Source organism: Magallana gigas, chromosome 7 (assembly GCF_963853765.1).
Source record: "Magallana gigas chromosome 7, xbMagGiga1.1, whole genome shotgun sequence".
NCBI classification, from domain to species: domain Eukaryota; kingdom Metazoa; phylum Mollusca; class Bivalvia; order Ostreida; family Ostreidae; genus Magallana; species Magallana gigas.
The window spans coordinates 30523298-30540244 of record NC_088859.1 but is presented as its reverse complement, the minus strand read 5'-3'; the positions used below and the strand labels follow the sequence as shown (position 1 = coordinate 30540244).

The 16947-nt window shown below is 33.5% G+C and overlaps 2 protein-coding genes across 2 annotated transcripts; both read right to left on the bottom strand.

The window, feature by feature from the left end:
* Window positions 1-567: 567 nt before the first annotated feature.
* Window positions 568-5453, bottom strand: LOC105318620 (CAP-Gly domain-containing linker protein 1-like). Its single transcript, XM_034456711.2, has 5 exons — window positions 5296-5453; window positions 3613-3725; window positions 3285-3340; window positions 2942-3169; window positions 568-1923 (listed from the first exon to the last, which is right to left on the bottom strand). Exons 2-5 carry the CDS (start codon window positions 3722-3724, stop codon window positions 1597-1599), a joined length of 723 nt encoding a protein of 240 aa, XP_034312602.2. The 5' UTR covers window position 3725; window positions 5296-5453; the 3' UTR covers window positions 568-1596.
* A 4291-nt stretch (window positions 5454-9744) lies between these two features.
* On the bottom strand, window positions 9745-12740 carry LOC105318622 (V-type proton ATPase 21 kDa proteolipid subunit c''). The gene is made up of 7 exons (XM_020063450.3): window positions 12546-12740; window positions 11784-11832; window positions 11343-11426; window positions 10886-11033; window positions 10703-10757; window positions 10213-10403; window positions 9745-9990 (listed from the first exon to the last, which is right to left on the bottom strand). Exons 1-7 carry the CDS (start codon window positions 12649-12651, stop codon window positions 9961-9963), a joined length of 663 nt encoding a protein of 220 aa, XP_019919009.1. The 5' UTR covers window positions 12652-12740; the 3' UTR covers window positions 9745-9960.
* Window positions 12741-16947: the final 4207 nt, after the last annotated feature.

Below are 16947 nucleotides of genomic sequence, written 5' to 3'. Positions count from 1 at the left end.
GAAACCCACGGCCAGTCTCGCATACGCTTACTAACCGGTCAGTAAGCGTATGCGAGACTGGCCGTGGGTTTCCGACGATGGATAATAATAACATTTTGAAATACTCATTTTCCAAGTCTTTAAAATTATTCGCTGCATGCATTCATCATACAACTTTATAAAAAAATATTTGCGATTAACACTAGTCTTGTTAATCGATTTAATCTCCAATGGGTTTTTTTTTGGGGGGGGGGTGGATTTGGCCGACAGCCAAGGTCTTTTCAATAGAAAATTTTCAATACGTACATATATAGTTTTTACATAGTTGCAAAAATATAGCACCGGTTATTTAGGGGGTTTTATTATCATTGTGACAAGTGCTTTTTTTCCAGACTATACAGTGATTCTATTTCTGAAGCAACCATTAAACCTCTACATATATTTAAACCGAAGATAAAATTAAAAGAAAAACACAATGAATCCAATAATTAATTATTTACCATTTTTTAAAAACACATGGGAAAACTAACTGCAGAATTTTCAAGTAGAGCTACGGGTCTGCAGCTATGAGAAAGCAGATGACTAGTATGACTCTTTTGGTCGAAACAATTTTATTGAATCAATAAAAGTACACCATAAAGAAAAAAATAAGTTTAAAAAAGCAAAATAAGTACACATATATTGCAATAATATTGAAAAAATATTGCAATAAACCATCTTCTGTAAATCAAATATACACATCATCATTTTTTAAGAAATAACACGTTTTAATATCATTGAAGGCAGAACACAGGATATTTCAATTGAGAAAAAAAATGAAATACAATGCTTATTATATTTCCAGTTGTAGAAATTCAAGTTAAATCCAAAAAGTCTATTCAATGCACCGGGAAGAGGACGGGGGGAGAGGGGAAAGCTTAATAGTTAATACATGTAGGATGAGGGTTTGGGCGACATTATACATTGTACTAAACAGGACATATACACTTATAATTTAAATTTATTTAGCATAATGCAATAAAAAAAATAATCTCTTTTTGGTACAGTCATTTTTCCACTATACTTTTAAAATATGTAGATATCTTTCAGTTTTGATCTCAAGATTATACGTTCGAACTCGATCGCGGGAAAAGTTCTAGTACTACCAAAAATATATGAATATCCATACAGTTACTTAAACTACGCACAAATTTTCCTAGTAAGTCTAAGCTATTATGTACAGCGAAATGACAGGCAAACAACAATTAAAGTTCTTTCTGCATTAATTAACAATTTCCAATTGCCATTGAAACTATGGCCCTTAATCAGTAATTTAAGACAATTCTGTTGAGCTTTTTCACCATTCATAACTGTAAGATATACAAACAACCTTCATATATAGTATTGGTTCCAAATGTGAGAGTTAAAAATTCATATCTTATTATAAGTACACAACTGAACAAAGCGAGAAATTAAAACAGAGGGCTAATACTATGTCGTCTAATACTATATCGCCTGTTTACCAGCAAAAATATAATACTCTAAAACTTTCACAGAAAGTCTTGCTATACGAAGTTCAATAATACTCGTCTTGAGCTTTTTTTAGAGGTGTGGAGAAAGGAAGGGTAAGGGGCCATTTCAGGAAGCGAAAACAACGGTATGCTGACCATCATGATGGCAACCCTCTGGCTCCCTTACCCCGGATTTCTGACAGCAAGGGAAGTAGAATTTCCCGTCCAGTTTAACGGGTATTTTCGAGTGGTATCTACAGAGTGCGGTCGTCGAGATCTCGGCGTGGCAGCGAGAACAATCCTTCAGCGACTGGCGCTTGAAGCGGCCATGGCGCTCCGGGGTCTCCTCGGGACTGAACAACGTCTTCAATTTCCTCTTCAGCTGGAGATTGGTCTCCCTCTCTTGGCGCAGGTCCATGTCTTTCAGGTCAAACATCATGACCAACAGATTCATCTATGGGGTTTATAAAAAAGAAAATCAAAAACCTTGTGTCATTAGGATAGACTTAGTACACTTTACTGTTTAATCAAAATAAGCGAATTATGTGTACAGGGAAATATTCGCCCCCGTTTTATTTTCGTCCTTGTTGTCAGAGGGCGAATTTAAGACTGAGCGAATTCCTTTCTCGCAGGTAATTTCTTTTTTAACACAATTCACGTCTTAAACGTGTATGTAAATCGAAATTTAAATGTGTTTACTTACTTAGATATTTGTACGTGTTAACATCAGTATTTTGATTACTTTTTTCTTACGGGTTGTGGTTCATTTTCACTTGTACATGTACTAGTTTCTTGCCCCCCCCCCCCCCCCCCCTCCCCCCATCATGATCACTTACGATGTTTTCATTCACCGACACATACAGTCTATTTGTTGTTTCAGTGTTTTTGGAGAGGGGGGGGGGGTGGATAAGCCGTTTAATTGTATACAAATATTTTCTGAATATACCTCATACAAAAAATAAATAATGAAGAAGGCTATTCACCGGAATCAGCATTTAATTATCTATTATCTTAATGATTGCTGAAGAAAAAGTTCCCTTGCAATATAAAAAATTACACGAAATTAATCTATTAATCACACGTACACTCACGATTTGACGCCATAACAATATTTAAACCATCACCCAAATTTTCCAGCCAATCAGCAGTGGCTATATAGTATATATTCTATTTATTTTCTAGGTTCTCAGCGACGTTACATTTTCGATTGACAGCTTAGAAAGCCGTAACAGTAGTAAGTCGCTTCGCTCCCTCCGCCCCTTCTTAATCGCGTAAATTTTAATATGATCTTACTATTCAAGTTCAAGTTCAAGTTCAGTTTATTCGCTCAAACCAAATAATTTGGTACAAGAGGAACATATATGTATATAATACACACAAATACAAATTGTCAGAGGTACATACAAACAGGTACACTATTACAAAACTTTGTGCGAAATTAAAATTTTAAATTACATTAATAATTACATTACCTTCTCTTCTTGTTCATTTACGATTTGACGCTGTCGCCTGCTCTCCAAAGTGAGATCTTCGGTAAGCTGTCGCAGACGATCGTTTTCCCGACTCAATTCATTTGCTTGATCCCTCCATTTTTTTCCATCCAAAGCAAGTATCCTCAGAACTCGATTTTCTTCTTGTGCTTTGGCGAGTTCATCTAGGGCTCCTTTTTTAATTAAAACATCGGCTTCCAAAGAGATCAACTACAAAAACAATAAATGGAACCAACATTCAACATCAAATTGATTTCGTTTATTAATACCAGTAATGAATGGATCACAAAATATATGATATTATGTTGTTCTATATTCATTATACCTTATCTTTCAGTATTTCAATTTCTGCTTGTCGCACATTTACTTGATTCTCGAGATCTACAAGAAGTCAAAAAACATGAAAATACCTTTAAAATCATATCTTAATATACGTACCCCTGAGGAACGAATTTGATAACTTCCTTATGAGCTTGTGACAGTTTACGCTCTATAAACCACATTTAGCAATTTTTGTATTTTATAAACTAAACGTATTTCTGGCAATGAAGCATTGTAGGCATGCACATATATATGTAAAATTGTAGTGTTGTAGATTTTTTTTAAACAAAATTTATAATCAAATCAAGATATGATAATACTTAATCATTCACCTCTGAGTGTTTGGAGGAAGTGACTCCCCTGGGTCTCGTTCTGGGGTACTGTGGACCCTAGGGAAATACCGAACACTCCTACACTAGGTGAGGGTCCAGTCTGGCGACTCATTCTTTAACGAAACAAAATAGGAGACAAATGTTTACAAGTTTATTCTTACATAAACAATATTTTACTAGCTATAAACCACAGCCAACCTAAAAAAATAGGACTGTAGTAGTAGTCAAGTACTGTATGTATACTAGTATATAAAGTACCAGTATATAGTTCTTCTGTTTGAATTCAGATCATGGGACAGCAATTTTAACTTTTAAGGGCGTTCAGCTCGTTACGGAAATAATATCGACTAATTGCCATGAGTTTGGTGATTAAAATTAGATCAAACGACATGCTGTTGACATATTGATTATACAGTGTAACTTGATTAGAGAGTTCAACAGTGGACAGTGCATGGGTATCATCATATCTTACCTTGTGTAAACATTATATCATACTAGAATATCGTAAAAAAAAAACATTTGGGTTTGCAAGACATTTCACAAAAAATATGAAAGAATAGAATATATGAAGATAAAACAATGATCATTTTGGGTAGATCTTTGTGCCTTCTATATCAACAATATTAAAGAATGCAAATGTTCTACCGTACCAACGATATTTCTGAAAACAGAAATAAACTATGAACAGAGACGTAAATAACATTCTAATAATGACATAATCATGTCATTTATGTCTCTGCTATAAAGCAGCTATGCTTTGAAGCACGATGAATTTCTTGTTATATATTTGTTCGCAACAATTTCAAAGTTCGAACGATTAAGATCATTTCAATTCTATTATTCATCTTTCCAACCAAGTCATAGAAATTCTGACCTACTCCTCTTCTCTTAGGAAAAGAGTATTGTCTTTCCACAAATTTATTTAAAAATTAAATTTGTTGTTGTCATAACAACAAATTTAATTTTTAAATAAATTTGTGGAAAGACAGTATACTAAAGCCCCATGACTATAGGGAGGATGATTTTGTTTCCACACACCTATTTTAAAGTCATAAAATAACGACTTTATTCTGCTTAGTTAATTGAATGAAATAAGTAAACACAAATAACTATATACATTCCTCCAGAAATAAAAAAAAATCTTTTGGAGCTTTTGGTAGCGGAAAAAATTTCATTCACTGGACAAGTGCCAAATATTAATTAAAAGGCTAAAATTGATATTTATGTCAACATTTTAAGATAAATCATCACAATAGACATCAGCTAGATTAATCAGTATATAAACAAAGTTACAACAGATAAGTTCACTATACAATATATTTAGACCGTGATAGTTTAATTTTGATGAGCCCTATGAATCTTGGCATGGCTCCAAGAACTGATCGATGTATTTTGATTCATTTTTACATAAATGTTTTTTTCTTTATTTCTTGAAAATATTAAATAACAAAAGTAAATAAGCGTTTATTCGATAATTTTACCTACGTACGTGTGGTGCCTAGCTATATCCCTCAATAACGTTATAGTTAAAATTTTACGAAACTCATATATCAAGGTCAACTGTCTAGACATTTTCAATGTTTATAACTGATTCAACTGTATATTTACATATTTTCATTATTTTGATTAAAAATTACAATTACAGAGTTGATTTAATCTTTAAATCTACCAGGAATTACTTACTAGTATATCCTTTCCGTATTCTTTTGATAGGTTCTTAAAATCCAAATATCTGTTTGGTTTGTTTACAGTTAAAATCCTATATTGGGTTATAAAAAGAAATTCCCCTTGGGTTTTTGTTCAGCATGAAATGAAAGTAGAAACACAACATAGAAATTACTTTCCTACGCAGAATAGTCTGTTCATGTGTAGGCTAATGTGAATTGGAGATTCACATGCGGCGCGTACATGTAGCGCCGAAAGGGGTATGTACGGGAGGGATCGTCCCCTCCCGTTTGGGGGATTCGAGGGGCCAACCCCGAGAAAACTTTGATTAACATTAGACACGAAATCACGCGATTTTATGATATCAAGATTCAAAACAATGAGTCTGTTTGAAATCATATACAATTATTTGAATTCGTGTCTTTGTACCACAAAAAAGAAAAGAAAAATTTGATTTTAAAATTTTTTATTTCGCGAATTTGGAGACAACCATATATTGTTATTTGCCCAGTGATTATGAAATTTTAACGTTATAAACATATTTTGTGTTACCAATGATTCAGAAATCAAAATCGTCGTACCATTTGGCATAATTGACAAATTACAGATTACATTTGAACCTTTTTCAGTACCTAGTAAATATGGAAACTTTCCTCCACAAAATCATTCCGAATTGAAATATGTTGTTAATGCTTCCCTCCTGATTATTTTTTCCGAAATCAAATATTAATTTATTTAAGGTATATATGGCATGCGCGGATCTAGAGGGGGGGTCGGGGGGGGGGGGGTCCCGACCCCCCCTGGAAAATGAAAATTTATTAAATTTACATAGTAAAATTATCGCGAAAATATGCCTCGGACCCCCCCCTGGCAAACACAATTATCCTTCGGACCCCCCCTGGAAAAATTTTCTGGATCCGCGCATGTATGGTGCAGTGTTGATGATGATTCGGATAATCAAAATTAAAAAAAAATTCAATTTGTTACATTACTTTATATTAAGATAGGACTTTTCTGTAAATTACGCAACCTAAATCAATCGTTTGTACACAAAAATTGGTAAGAACTAGTTGTACATTGGCTCAAGCAAAACACTTTGTATTATCGCATTACTGTTGTTTCTTGTCCTGTTCATTAGTAACTCATTTTTTTTTAAACATTCTATTACAGACTTCATGGTTAGTTTTGAAATTTCACGACACCTTGAATGACTTACCCAAAATATCGGAATCAAATGTTCGGTCATTAAAAGAAATGGTCGGATTAAGTAAAATGCTGTTTCCTATAACTACTTTTTTTGCGTTTGAAGTCAAATGAAATAAAATTAATAGACAAGAGTTATTTTTAAATATACACATGTTTTTTTCATTACGTAACTGTCTGGGGTTTTTTTTCAGTTATCAGATATATTTCATATATATATACGCCTAGATAAAATGATGTGTAGGCTGCAGCCTATATGGAATATACGCCACTGGTTATGTTTGGTACAGTGCCCTAACAAATTGTTGTAGATCTATACATTTCTATTGAAATATCTTATGAGGGTTTTTGTAATGATTTGCTGCCACAAGATGACGTAATATCCAACTCCATTTCACGAATCTATCTGTTTCTATAGATTCCCTCTATTTTGATTTTAAAAAGTTTAATGACCGGTAATAGTGAAAGTCTGACAGCACTGTAATTACTAATTAACGCCAGATAATTGACGTATAAAAAAATTAAAAAGTGGCTGACTGTTTATGTTACTTAAACTGATCAACAATACGATAGACGAGTATTATGTGTATGAGAGAGAGAGAGAGAGAGGGAGGGAGAGAGAGAGAGAGAGAGAGAGAGAGAGGAGTGGGTGGGTGTGTATTGGTTTGCCATATTTCCAGTTTTGTTTGAAATAAATCAAAATACACGTACCGCATTACCGCTGGTTTCAGAATATTTCATGTTTACGTATTTAATATTTATGTGAAATCACCGGCACCTTACGTTATATACATGTATCTTTCTCATAGCAAAAAAATTTATTGCTTGTATATATTTTCTGCTTTGTATGCATAAATATTCTTCAATTTCGTTTTATACCCTCTAGCCGACTTCAACCTAGGGGTTTTTTTTTGGGGTCACAAGTAGGTAGGGGGTATATTTTTCATTAAGTAGAAATATATAACGTCAGGTGTCCGTAGTGAAAACTTGTGTTAAAGCTCCAAGTTCGGGGGAATCTAATGCAGCCACTGTATGACATACACTGCTTGTTTTAAACGCAATTTAATTGGATTGTTATAAGAATCTGTCACCATGCATTATAGATTCAGTTGTAGATAGAGCAGCTGAGTTACAGAGCCGTCAGCACAGCACTGCTGGCATATCACTGTGTAATATTGACAAGAAAATATACAATGTAGGAAACTCCAATTGCTAACTTTTTTACTTTAACTTTCTAAAATTAATTAATACTCAAATTTATTAATTAATACAATTAATTAACAACAGAAATTATTCATCACAGTAAATAAACCACATATACATAATATTCAGTCACCATCATCACTCTCAGAATCCGAGTCTGAACTATATAATATCATTCCACATCTTCAATATCTTGAAGGTTTTGCGGACAAGGGTGTTCTGTATCTATGCTGAATTTTGCCCACAACACGTCAACAAAATCAAATGTTTTTGGTTTCAATACTCGCACTGCAGATCTGCGCCTTGGATTGCGAGCACATACCACATTTTTCACTGATGATGCAGGTCTGTCGACGTGTTCGTTCCAGTCAAGTATCGCTAGTCCAACTCTAAGATTATACACTTGTATTTGGAAATGAACTCTTTTATCCATATAGGCTAAAAAACTGTTGTAAAAACTTTCAATATAATGTGTGTCACGACAGAAAGCATACTTTACAGGATTTTTGTATATAAATGTAGACTTGGCTTCCTTAGACAAAAACTGGGCTGCATTTTCATCGGTGGTGATCTTGAAGGAACATATCCATTTTGTTGACATCCAGTGGTAGCATGACAATTTTGATGATTATTCTGGTAATGAGCAGTGATGTTGTCTAAATGAAAACGCAATGTATCTTCATTTCCATTTGAATTGAATGCGTTGTCTGGTTTCTTTTGTAAAGATACATTTGGAGTTCTAAACTTAGTGAATACCGGTATTTGTTATCTAATATGTATATAAATCATAATTAGAACCATTATAACAAGAGCTTGGACTTTAGGTAGTTGTGTCAAACAGTATTGTGACGTAGGCCTGTCTATTTCCTTGCTGACCACTCGGTCATAGCTCATTGAAATCAACAAGGTTTGACTGGCTTTTGAGCCAAGACCACGCAATCTGTATATACTTCACTTGAAACTAACTTCATTTTTAACTTGTTTTGATGGAAGAAAAGGATAGTCACATCCTACTGGAAGTCCACGGTCTTGTTAAAATAGTTCTATGTGTATTAATCATGTCTGTGAAAGCCTTTGATTAATAATAATAATTTTCTGATATATGTTAATACGCATATGGAGCCATAATTTTTTTTCTTCAAATTTATCGAAGCATTTATTACAATGAGTTATAACCCCCCCCCCCCTCAAAAACCTTAAAACTAAGTAGTATTTTAAAGGATAAACAATAAATATTTATACGTGGAAGATACATGTACATGAATCAACTTACGGAATTTAATTATGTAATTTGTTCGAGTTTAAGTCAGCGCGAAAGAATTTGGCTTGGGTTTTTTCAAACAAGAGTGCATTTTACTGGATACCGTTATACTGACGACATCAGCTTACAAATACTGAGTCTTAAACATGAAGAGATCGCTTGTACGGGGTATATGCTATATGCTGCATCATTTGCAGAGAATATCTACATAAGTCCACCAGAGTTGAAAGCTACGGCACACTCCGTTAGGAATCTGTTGGTAAAATTAAACAGAATTCTACATGCACAAAATTGATATTAAAAAAAAAACAATCCATGAAAAAATTAATATATATTATGAATTTATTTTACATACCAACAAATTTCACATAAATATCAAACCGCAAAGAGAAATTTGACTTTTTACATACCCTACAGCAATAAGCAGACTTTAAGTGCATGAAATGACATTGTATAATGAACAATATAATATATCTCTCTTCAAGAATACAATTGAAATTGATCAGTTTACCTTTAACAACCACTTCAAACAATAATTTTAATATATTTCCATATAATATTGTACTATTCTAAAAGAATACATGTATTAGCTTTGAAGTTGATTTCCTTAACAAAGCAAAAAGAATTAATTACCCCATACATACATATACTCATGAACATAATTTACTGACACAAACATTTTTTCTATTGGGATTTCTGTGTCAAATACTAGTAGTATTCTACATGATCAGGCTACATAACAAGAACGCAGTATTCTGATTGAAGAAAGGATATAAAAACAGCACTTTTCTGATTACAAGTACATACTGGAATGTTTCTGGATTATGTCCATCTACACATAAAGTATATCAACTATATTGTACAGTTCATCACCATTCCAAAGACTAGACTTCTGTCATCACAACGTCGACAGTGCTTCACTATCTTTACAGGTAGCTATGTCATGTTTGTCAATTTAATAATATATTATTAATGGATAAATATTTGTAACTGAGCTCTCCCTCCTCATTTTTTGTTTATTTAGTTCCCATCTTCACTCCCACGATCTGAAAAGCAGAAAATTAAAATATTTTTAAAATCATCAATTCACTTTAAAATAAACTGGCATAATGCAAACCAAATAATGCACAATACAAACAAAATAAAACCTGTTCTGTTTATCACTTTGTCATAAACCATAGCAGTGTGGTTACAAAATTACATCTCATAATGATAACAAAAAGAGAACCACTGTTGGATGCAATACAGTTTACAGTCTTATTGCTCACCTGTAAAATACCAACAATAAGTCCAAAAAGACCGATAACACTTGCAAAGATCTCAAGAATCAGGATTTTGACAAACAGAGTGGAATTCTGGGCATCAGCAAGAGCAGCTCCTGAACCAACGATTCCAACGGTGATCCCACAGGCAACATTAGACACCCCAACTGTCACTCCAGCCGCAAACATGCGGAAACCTGCAAAACAGTTTTCATTATGGATTTACATGCAAGTTTCAATCCAACCAGCCAGCAAGAGAGAGAAAGAGAGAGAGAGTAGACTATGTTCTGATGCATTATAAGATGATCATCTGCATATTTATCTTTAGGACCAATAATCTTATATTTCATGAAAATAATTCTGAAGAGATGATGTAAATACAACCATTTTCAGGTTAATAAGAATATCAAAATGTATGCTTGAATAAAAACTATCCTAAAGATGAATACAAAACCAACTGATACATATAAATATTCATGAATTTTTTAACAGATACCTGCATCATAGCTGTCTCTGACTATTTGATCAGTGTCCTTCTCTGCGTCAAATGCCTGAAATAATCACAAAATCACATAAAATGTTAACTGTATAGAAGATCATTATTTGATTGAGCAACTTTTTGCTACTTGAAAGAGTTCAGCTTGGCCATTGTAAGGAAATTTTTGAAAACTTAACTTACTGAAATTCCTTGTCCAATAATGATGGCCATGATGATTCCATAAATAGCTACAGCTTCACAGAAGATGATACTAATCAGGTTCTTGGTCTTGATGCGTGGAGCTTTGACTCCTCCTCCTAAGATACTAGCCCCTGTGGTGAATATTCCCCTGTAAAGGTGACATACCCATTAATCTTAAATCAACACAATTTTCCGTAATTCATCATTCAAATTTCAACAATTTTCATTATCATTATGATGTATATCTTGTATATTCTTTTATCTTTAAAATATAAATAAATCAGTGACATAATTCTGTAGTCTACAAAGCACTTCTGTTGGTGTTTTTTCTCTCATACTCTGTAAAAATAATTAACCCCAACCTTCATTTTTTTTTTTTATACCTTTCTATCAAACTATTCAGGTCTATTGTATAATCAGGTAATGTAACACAGTAACAGATCTTAGGTATATTTACCATGCAGCACCAACTACTGAGAAGGATATAGTAATGGCAACTCCAAAGGAAGCCCACATGTATGGAGATGTTTGTTCCAAGAACCTGTAAAAAAAATATCATTACATAAAGAATAAATTCCAAATGAATTGTAAGTCTGAACTAATCAAACACAACTTATACAAGTGGTTTATAATACATATATGATACTACATAATAAATGAAATAAATAACAAAAAATTGTATTGGTAGAACTAAACATAACACAGTTTATCATGTTTATTTTCATTTTATGAAGAAATAATGTTCACTCCGGAAAGTTTTACTCAAATTTGCCATGTATGAATAAAATTAATAAATGTACAGGAGTACTACAATTAACAATTTTCTTTGTATTAAATAGAGAAAATGATCAATTTCAACTTTCCATTTTCAGTATGAAATCACATCAACTATACATACCATCCAAAGTCTATCCTTGTTCCTTTTCCCGTTAAGATATAATAGAAAGCTGAAAGAATAAAGAATGAAATCAAGGCTTCATTGATTAAACAAATCATAAGTACACATACACAATAACTATGGTGGCTATACTTTTTTCAATGGACTGATCAATGGATCCCTAATTTATCAACAACCTCTTGGCTTCTCTTACGACCAAATGAACAACAGAGATTCTTGTGAGGCACTTTAGCTCTCTACAGATGGCAAGAAGTTGCCAATAAATATTTTGAATGTTTTTGCAAGAAATGGAAAATGTTTGTTACTGTAGATCTAAAAGATTTAAACCTGGGGTGAGATTGTAAAGAAAAATAATTTCTTGAGGAATGTGAATCTACACCCATGTCTAATTCAACAATTTAAATGAAAATTTAGCTGATTTAGCCGATGAAGCAAGATGGTATCTGAAATGGCATTCTCCTTTGTTCTTCTTCTCCAATGTACTTAATACTTTTTTATGGTACTTTTATTTTCCCTACACAAGCCCCTTTGGTTTGACATACACATTCGCAGATGTATGTTAAAATGCATAATTTCATTTAAAACGAAAATATAGTTTATAATGCAGAACATCTAGTAAAATTTACACAATTACTAACAAATAGAAGCAAATACAGTAAATAAACGTTCTAAATATTGTCAATAATGTTCATATATCTTTGTAAATCACAAGTGCTTTGCTCTACATTCTTTCATCACTAAGCATTTTCTAAGCAGACTTACCTATGATTAATATCGCTAGAGTCCCTAGCATTAAGGTAATGAAGTATACAGGGAATAATGACACTCCCATCTGCTTAGTAGATGGTTTCTCTGGTTGATAGTCCATTTTGCTATGTTTTTATCCAACTCCGAGGTCCTAAATCATATGATCATTGATCTCCTTTCAGAAACCGGAAGTAACCTCGACTTCAAATCATTGAGATGATAGCTCGTTCCAATATGTTTCCGATGGAGGGGGTGGTGGTTAATGATTTAACCAGAGATATAATTAACATTATTTATGTCTTTGATATAACCAATGTCCTTGATCAATGTTTATATCATAGAATCCATTGTTTTTATCGCGGTATTACTGTTTTCTTTACAAACATGTAAGCTTATCTCATTTATTAACGTTAGCCCATTGAGATCACTTCAGTCATAGCTAAAAAATACTAAGTACGTTTAGAGACATGAATATTTATGTCTCTGGTACGTTCGTGCTAATTTTACGCAAATCTTATAACAATAATTAAATTATATATATTGTAAATAATTCTAAACCAAACAGTTTTCAAGATCATGTGATATTAAATAGAATGGCCTTTTTCTTTTTAATACTGTAGTTAAACTAATGATTTTTGTACATGAACTTCCATAGTGTTTGACATGATTATAGGATATACATAATTTGTAATTTTTAAATGACCATTGTCTATATTATATTTTAAAGATTACCCCCGATTACACTGATTACAGCTATGGAATAACAAAACTACATTTGTTTTCATTCTTTGGTCTTCACAATCAAACAACGGTTTCCGTTTGACAACAAAATTATTTAAATTAATTAAATTTCGCATTTATTTGCCAAAGTTACAAGTTCAAATGCGAAAGATCAAGTTGGCGTTAATACGCAAAAGGACTGCGAAAGATAGCATTGTCTAGCCGCCTAACTAAAAGTCATTTTTTGAAAGTTGTCTAATTAAAGTTATTTTTTTATAATAATGTAAACATTTATGTTTATCTTCATTAAATATAAATAATTTAGTCAAACAAAGAGAGATAACTTTGTATTTTGTGTTAAAATGGCTCATTTCATATTAATAAAAAATAACGGAAAACGGAATTTTCTTTAAAATCATCCCCCCCCCCCCGTGAAACAAAAATTCCTTTAGAGGGGTTTAAATTATTGTTATTTAGCATATTTTTACCAAATGGTTTGTTGTTTTACGGGGGGGGGGGGCATATGTCTACAGACCGAAATACATTCCAAAAAAGAATTTTGCTTTGTAAATTTTCGAAAAATAATTAACAGATATGATTTAAAATGAAATTTTACTTTAATATATATCGTACATATGTTATTATTAAGTTTTTATGCACATATTGGCCGCAAAATAATATTTTCCTCACTAATAGAGACCGATTTCAATGAAATTTTTTCAAGACCCAGCGGTAGCAAAACTTTTGTTTAAAAATAAATAATCTGATTACAAATTTTATTTTCATATAAATTGATTAGGATTTGATTATACTTTTAAATAGAAAACTTAGTTTTTGAATATCTGACAGAAATTCCGAAATATTTGGATGCAAAATGTAGGCGGGAAACGGGCGTTAGCGTTCGGAGTTCTTTACTCGTTGTATCACAAAAGTTTCGCGCTTAATCACCAATAGGACATCCGACGTTAAATTTTAGGGAGGTTCACTGGTTGCATGGTCACTTATTGTCAGGACTATGAGAAACATTCATGTTCCGCAATAGCATTACAATATAGAAGTAGTGGTACATGCAACATAGAATTGTAATGCATGTACATATATAATAGTACGAAAGCTAAACGCTGAAACGTTCCAACCTTCACTGGAACCTTTGGGTCGTAACGCCGATAGAATCAGAAATGTAAAAACAGCCACACTATCGTGCATGAGTGTATTTAAAATTTCATTTTTGATTTATTTCATTTATTCTCATAACGTCGAGGATTTTGTGATCATTTGTGACTGTCCTCCTAACGTCAAGATTTCGCGATAATTTGTGGCTGTCCTCATGTCGGGATTTCGTGATCATTTGTGACTGTCCTTCTAACGTCAGAATTTCGTGGTCATTTGTGACTGTCCCCCTAACGTCAGGCTTTCGTGTCATTTGTAGCTGTCCTCATAACGTCAGAATTTTGTGATCATTTGTAGCTGTCCTCGTAACGTCGGGATTTTGTGATGATTTGTAGCTGTCCTTATAACATCGGAATTTTGTGATCATTTGTGACTGCCCTCATAACATCGGAATTTTGTGATCATTTGTAGCTGTCCTCGTAACGTCGGGATTTCGTGATCCTTTGTAGCTGTCCTCATAACGTAGTAATTTCGCGATCCTTTGTAGCTGTCCTCACAACGTTGGAATTTTGTGATCATTTGTAGCTGTCCTTATAACGTCCGAATTTCGTTATCATTTGTGACCGTCCTTATAGCGTCGGAATTTTGTAATCATTTTTAGCTGTCCTTATAACATCGGAATTTTGTGATCATTTGTGACTGCCCTCATAACATCGGAATTTTGTGATCATTTGTAGCTGTCCTCGTAACGTCTGGATTTCGTGATCATTTGTAGCTTTACTTATATTAACGTCGGAATTTTGTGATCATTTGTAGCTGTCCTATTAACGTCAGAATTTCGTGATCATTTGTGACTGTTCTCATAATGTCTGAATTTTGTGTCATTTGTAGCTGTCCTCATAACATCGGGATTTCGTGATCATTTGAAGCTGTCCGTATAACGTCAGAATTTTGTAATCATTTGTGGCCGTCCTCATAACGTCGGAATTTTGTGGTCATTTGTAGATGTCCTCATAAAGCTGGGATTTCGTGATCAGTGGAATCATTAAAATTCGTGGGGGCCAATTTTCGTGGATTGCTTAAATTCAACAGGTTCAAGGGGACGTTATTTTGTGTATTCTACTACACCTACAAAGGGAGATATGACTTTTTAACTCTTATTTATATTTTCGTGGAGGATGTTAATTCGTGGATGAGAGATATCCACGAATTCCATGAAAATTGAGCCAACGCGCAATCTGATGATTCCACAGCATTTGAAGCTGTTCGTATAACGTCATATTTCGTGATCATTTAATTAATGCGGCTGTCCTCAAAACTGATTTTATAGGATTCCATTATCATTTTCGGCTGTTCTCATGACGTCAGGATTTAGCGATAATTTGTAGCTGTTCTCATAACGTAAAGATTTCGTGATCATTTGCGGCTGTCCTCAAAATTTAAGGATTCCATGATCAATTGCAATGTCTTCGCTTCGTTAGGATTTCGATATTATTACTAACTGTTCTCATAACGCTATAGGATTCTAGCTGTGTCACTCCGTGTCATTGGCTTTTATATTACCAAGTGTCCAACTCGCTACTAGTATATATATAATTATTATCAATTACTAGACATTTGAAGGATATAATCACGAATAGACACGGGGCCTTCCAATTCCAATTCCCAATTAGACGTTGGACTTGGACTTTGTTGAAATAGTTACAAATAGACATTGGATCCTCCGACATTACTAGGGTAGTCGAAAATTAACATAGTGACCTGGCGTTGAGAGCTAGGTTAATCACAACAGACATGCGATCCCTTTCAGAACATTACTGGACACGACTTTCTCATGATTCTGACTTTGATTCTGACTTCAGTGGGTCGCAAATTGTACTTATATGAGAGTATGGCCCAGTAAGTGTGACCTAGTGGAGTCACGCTAGCCTGACGAGGTCATGCACCGGTAGGAAGCATCGTTAAAAAAAAAAGGGGGGGGGGGCAAACTTACCCAAATTCTTGACATGTTGACATGCAAAAAAAAGTTGGGGGGGGGGGGGCTTTGCCAACCTCAAAAATCCTAATCCCCGGGTAGGGAGGAGGGGGCACAGTGCTCTGCTATAATGTTTTTGTTTTTGTTTCTAATTTTCAACATACTCCTTAAAGTGGAGTGGGATTTCCTGCAAATTTCAAATTTCTGTATGGTAATTTAAGCAAAATATGTCTGGTATAAGAAAATTCTAGCGCTGAGGTTGACCAAGTTTGATGGCTAGACATGTAAAGTTGTTTTTTTTTTTAATAAAAAAATTTTTCATATCTTTTCAATAAATCACATTGACTTTACTAATAATTAAGTAGCATGACAAATAAATTATTCTTTTCAACACGTAGGCTAATTTATACAGATTGTAACACATTTTTTTTTATTGTGGAAACAAGAATTGGTTCAATAATCATAATTAATAGGGTGATTAGAGTTGTTTTCTGAGGTAAAAAATTTCCTGTGCTGATGACTGGTCTGCAAATTAAAAAAAATATATATTAATGAAAGATAAGATCAGTTGCCCCTCCCCTACATTTTTCCAGAGTTGTCGACCGTCGTGGA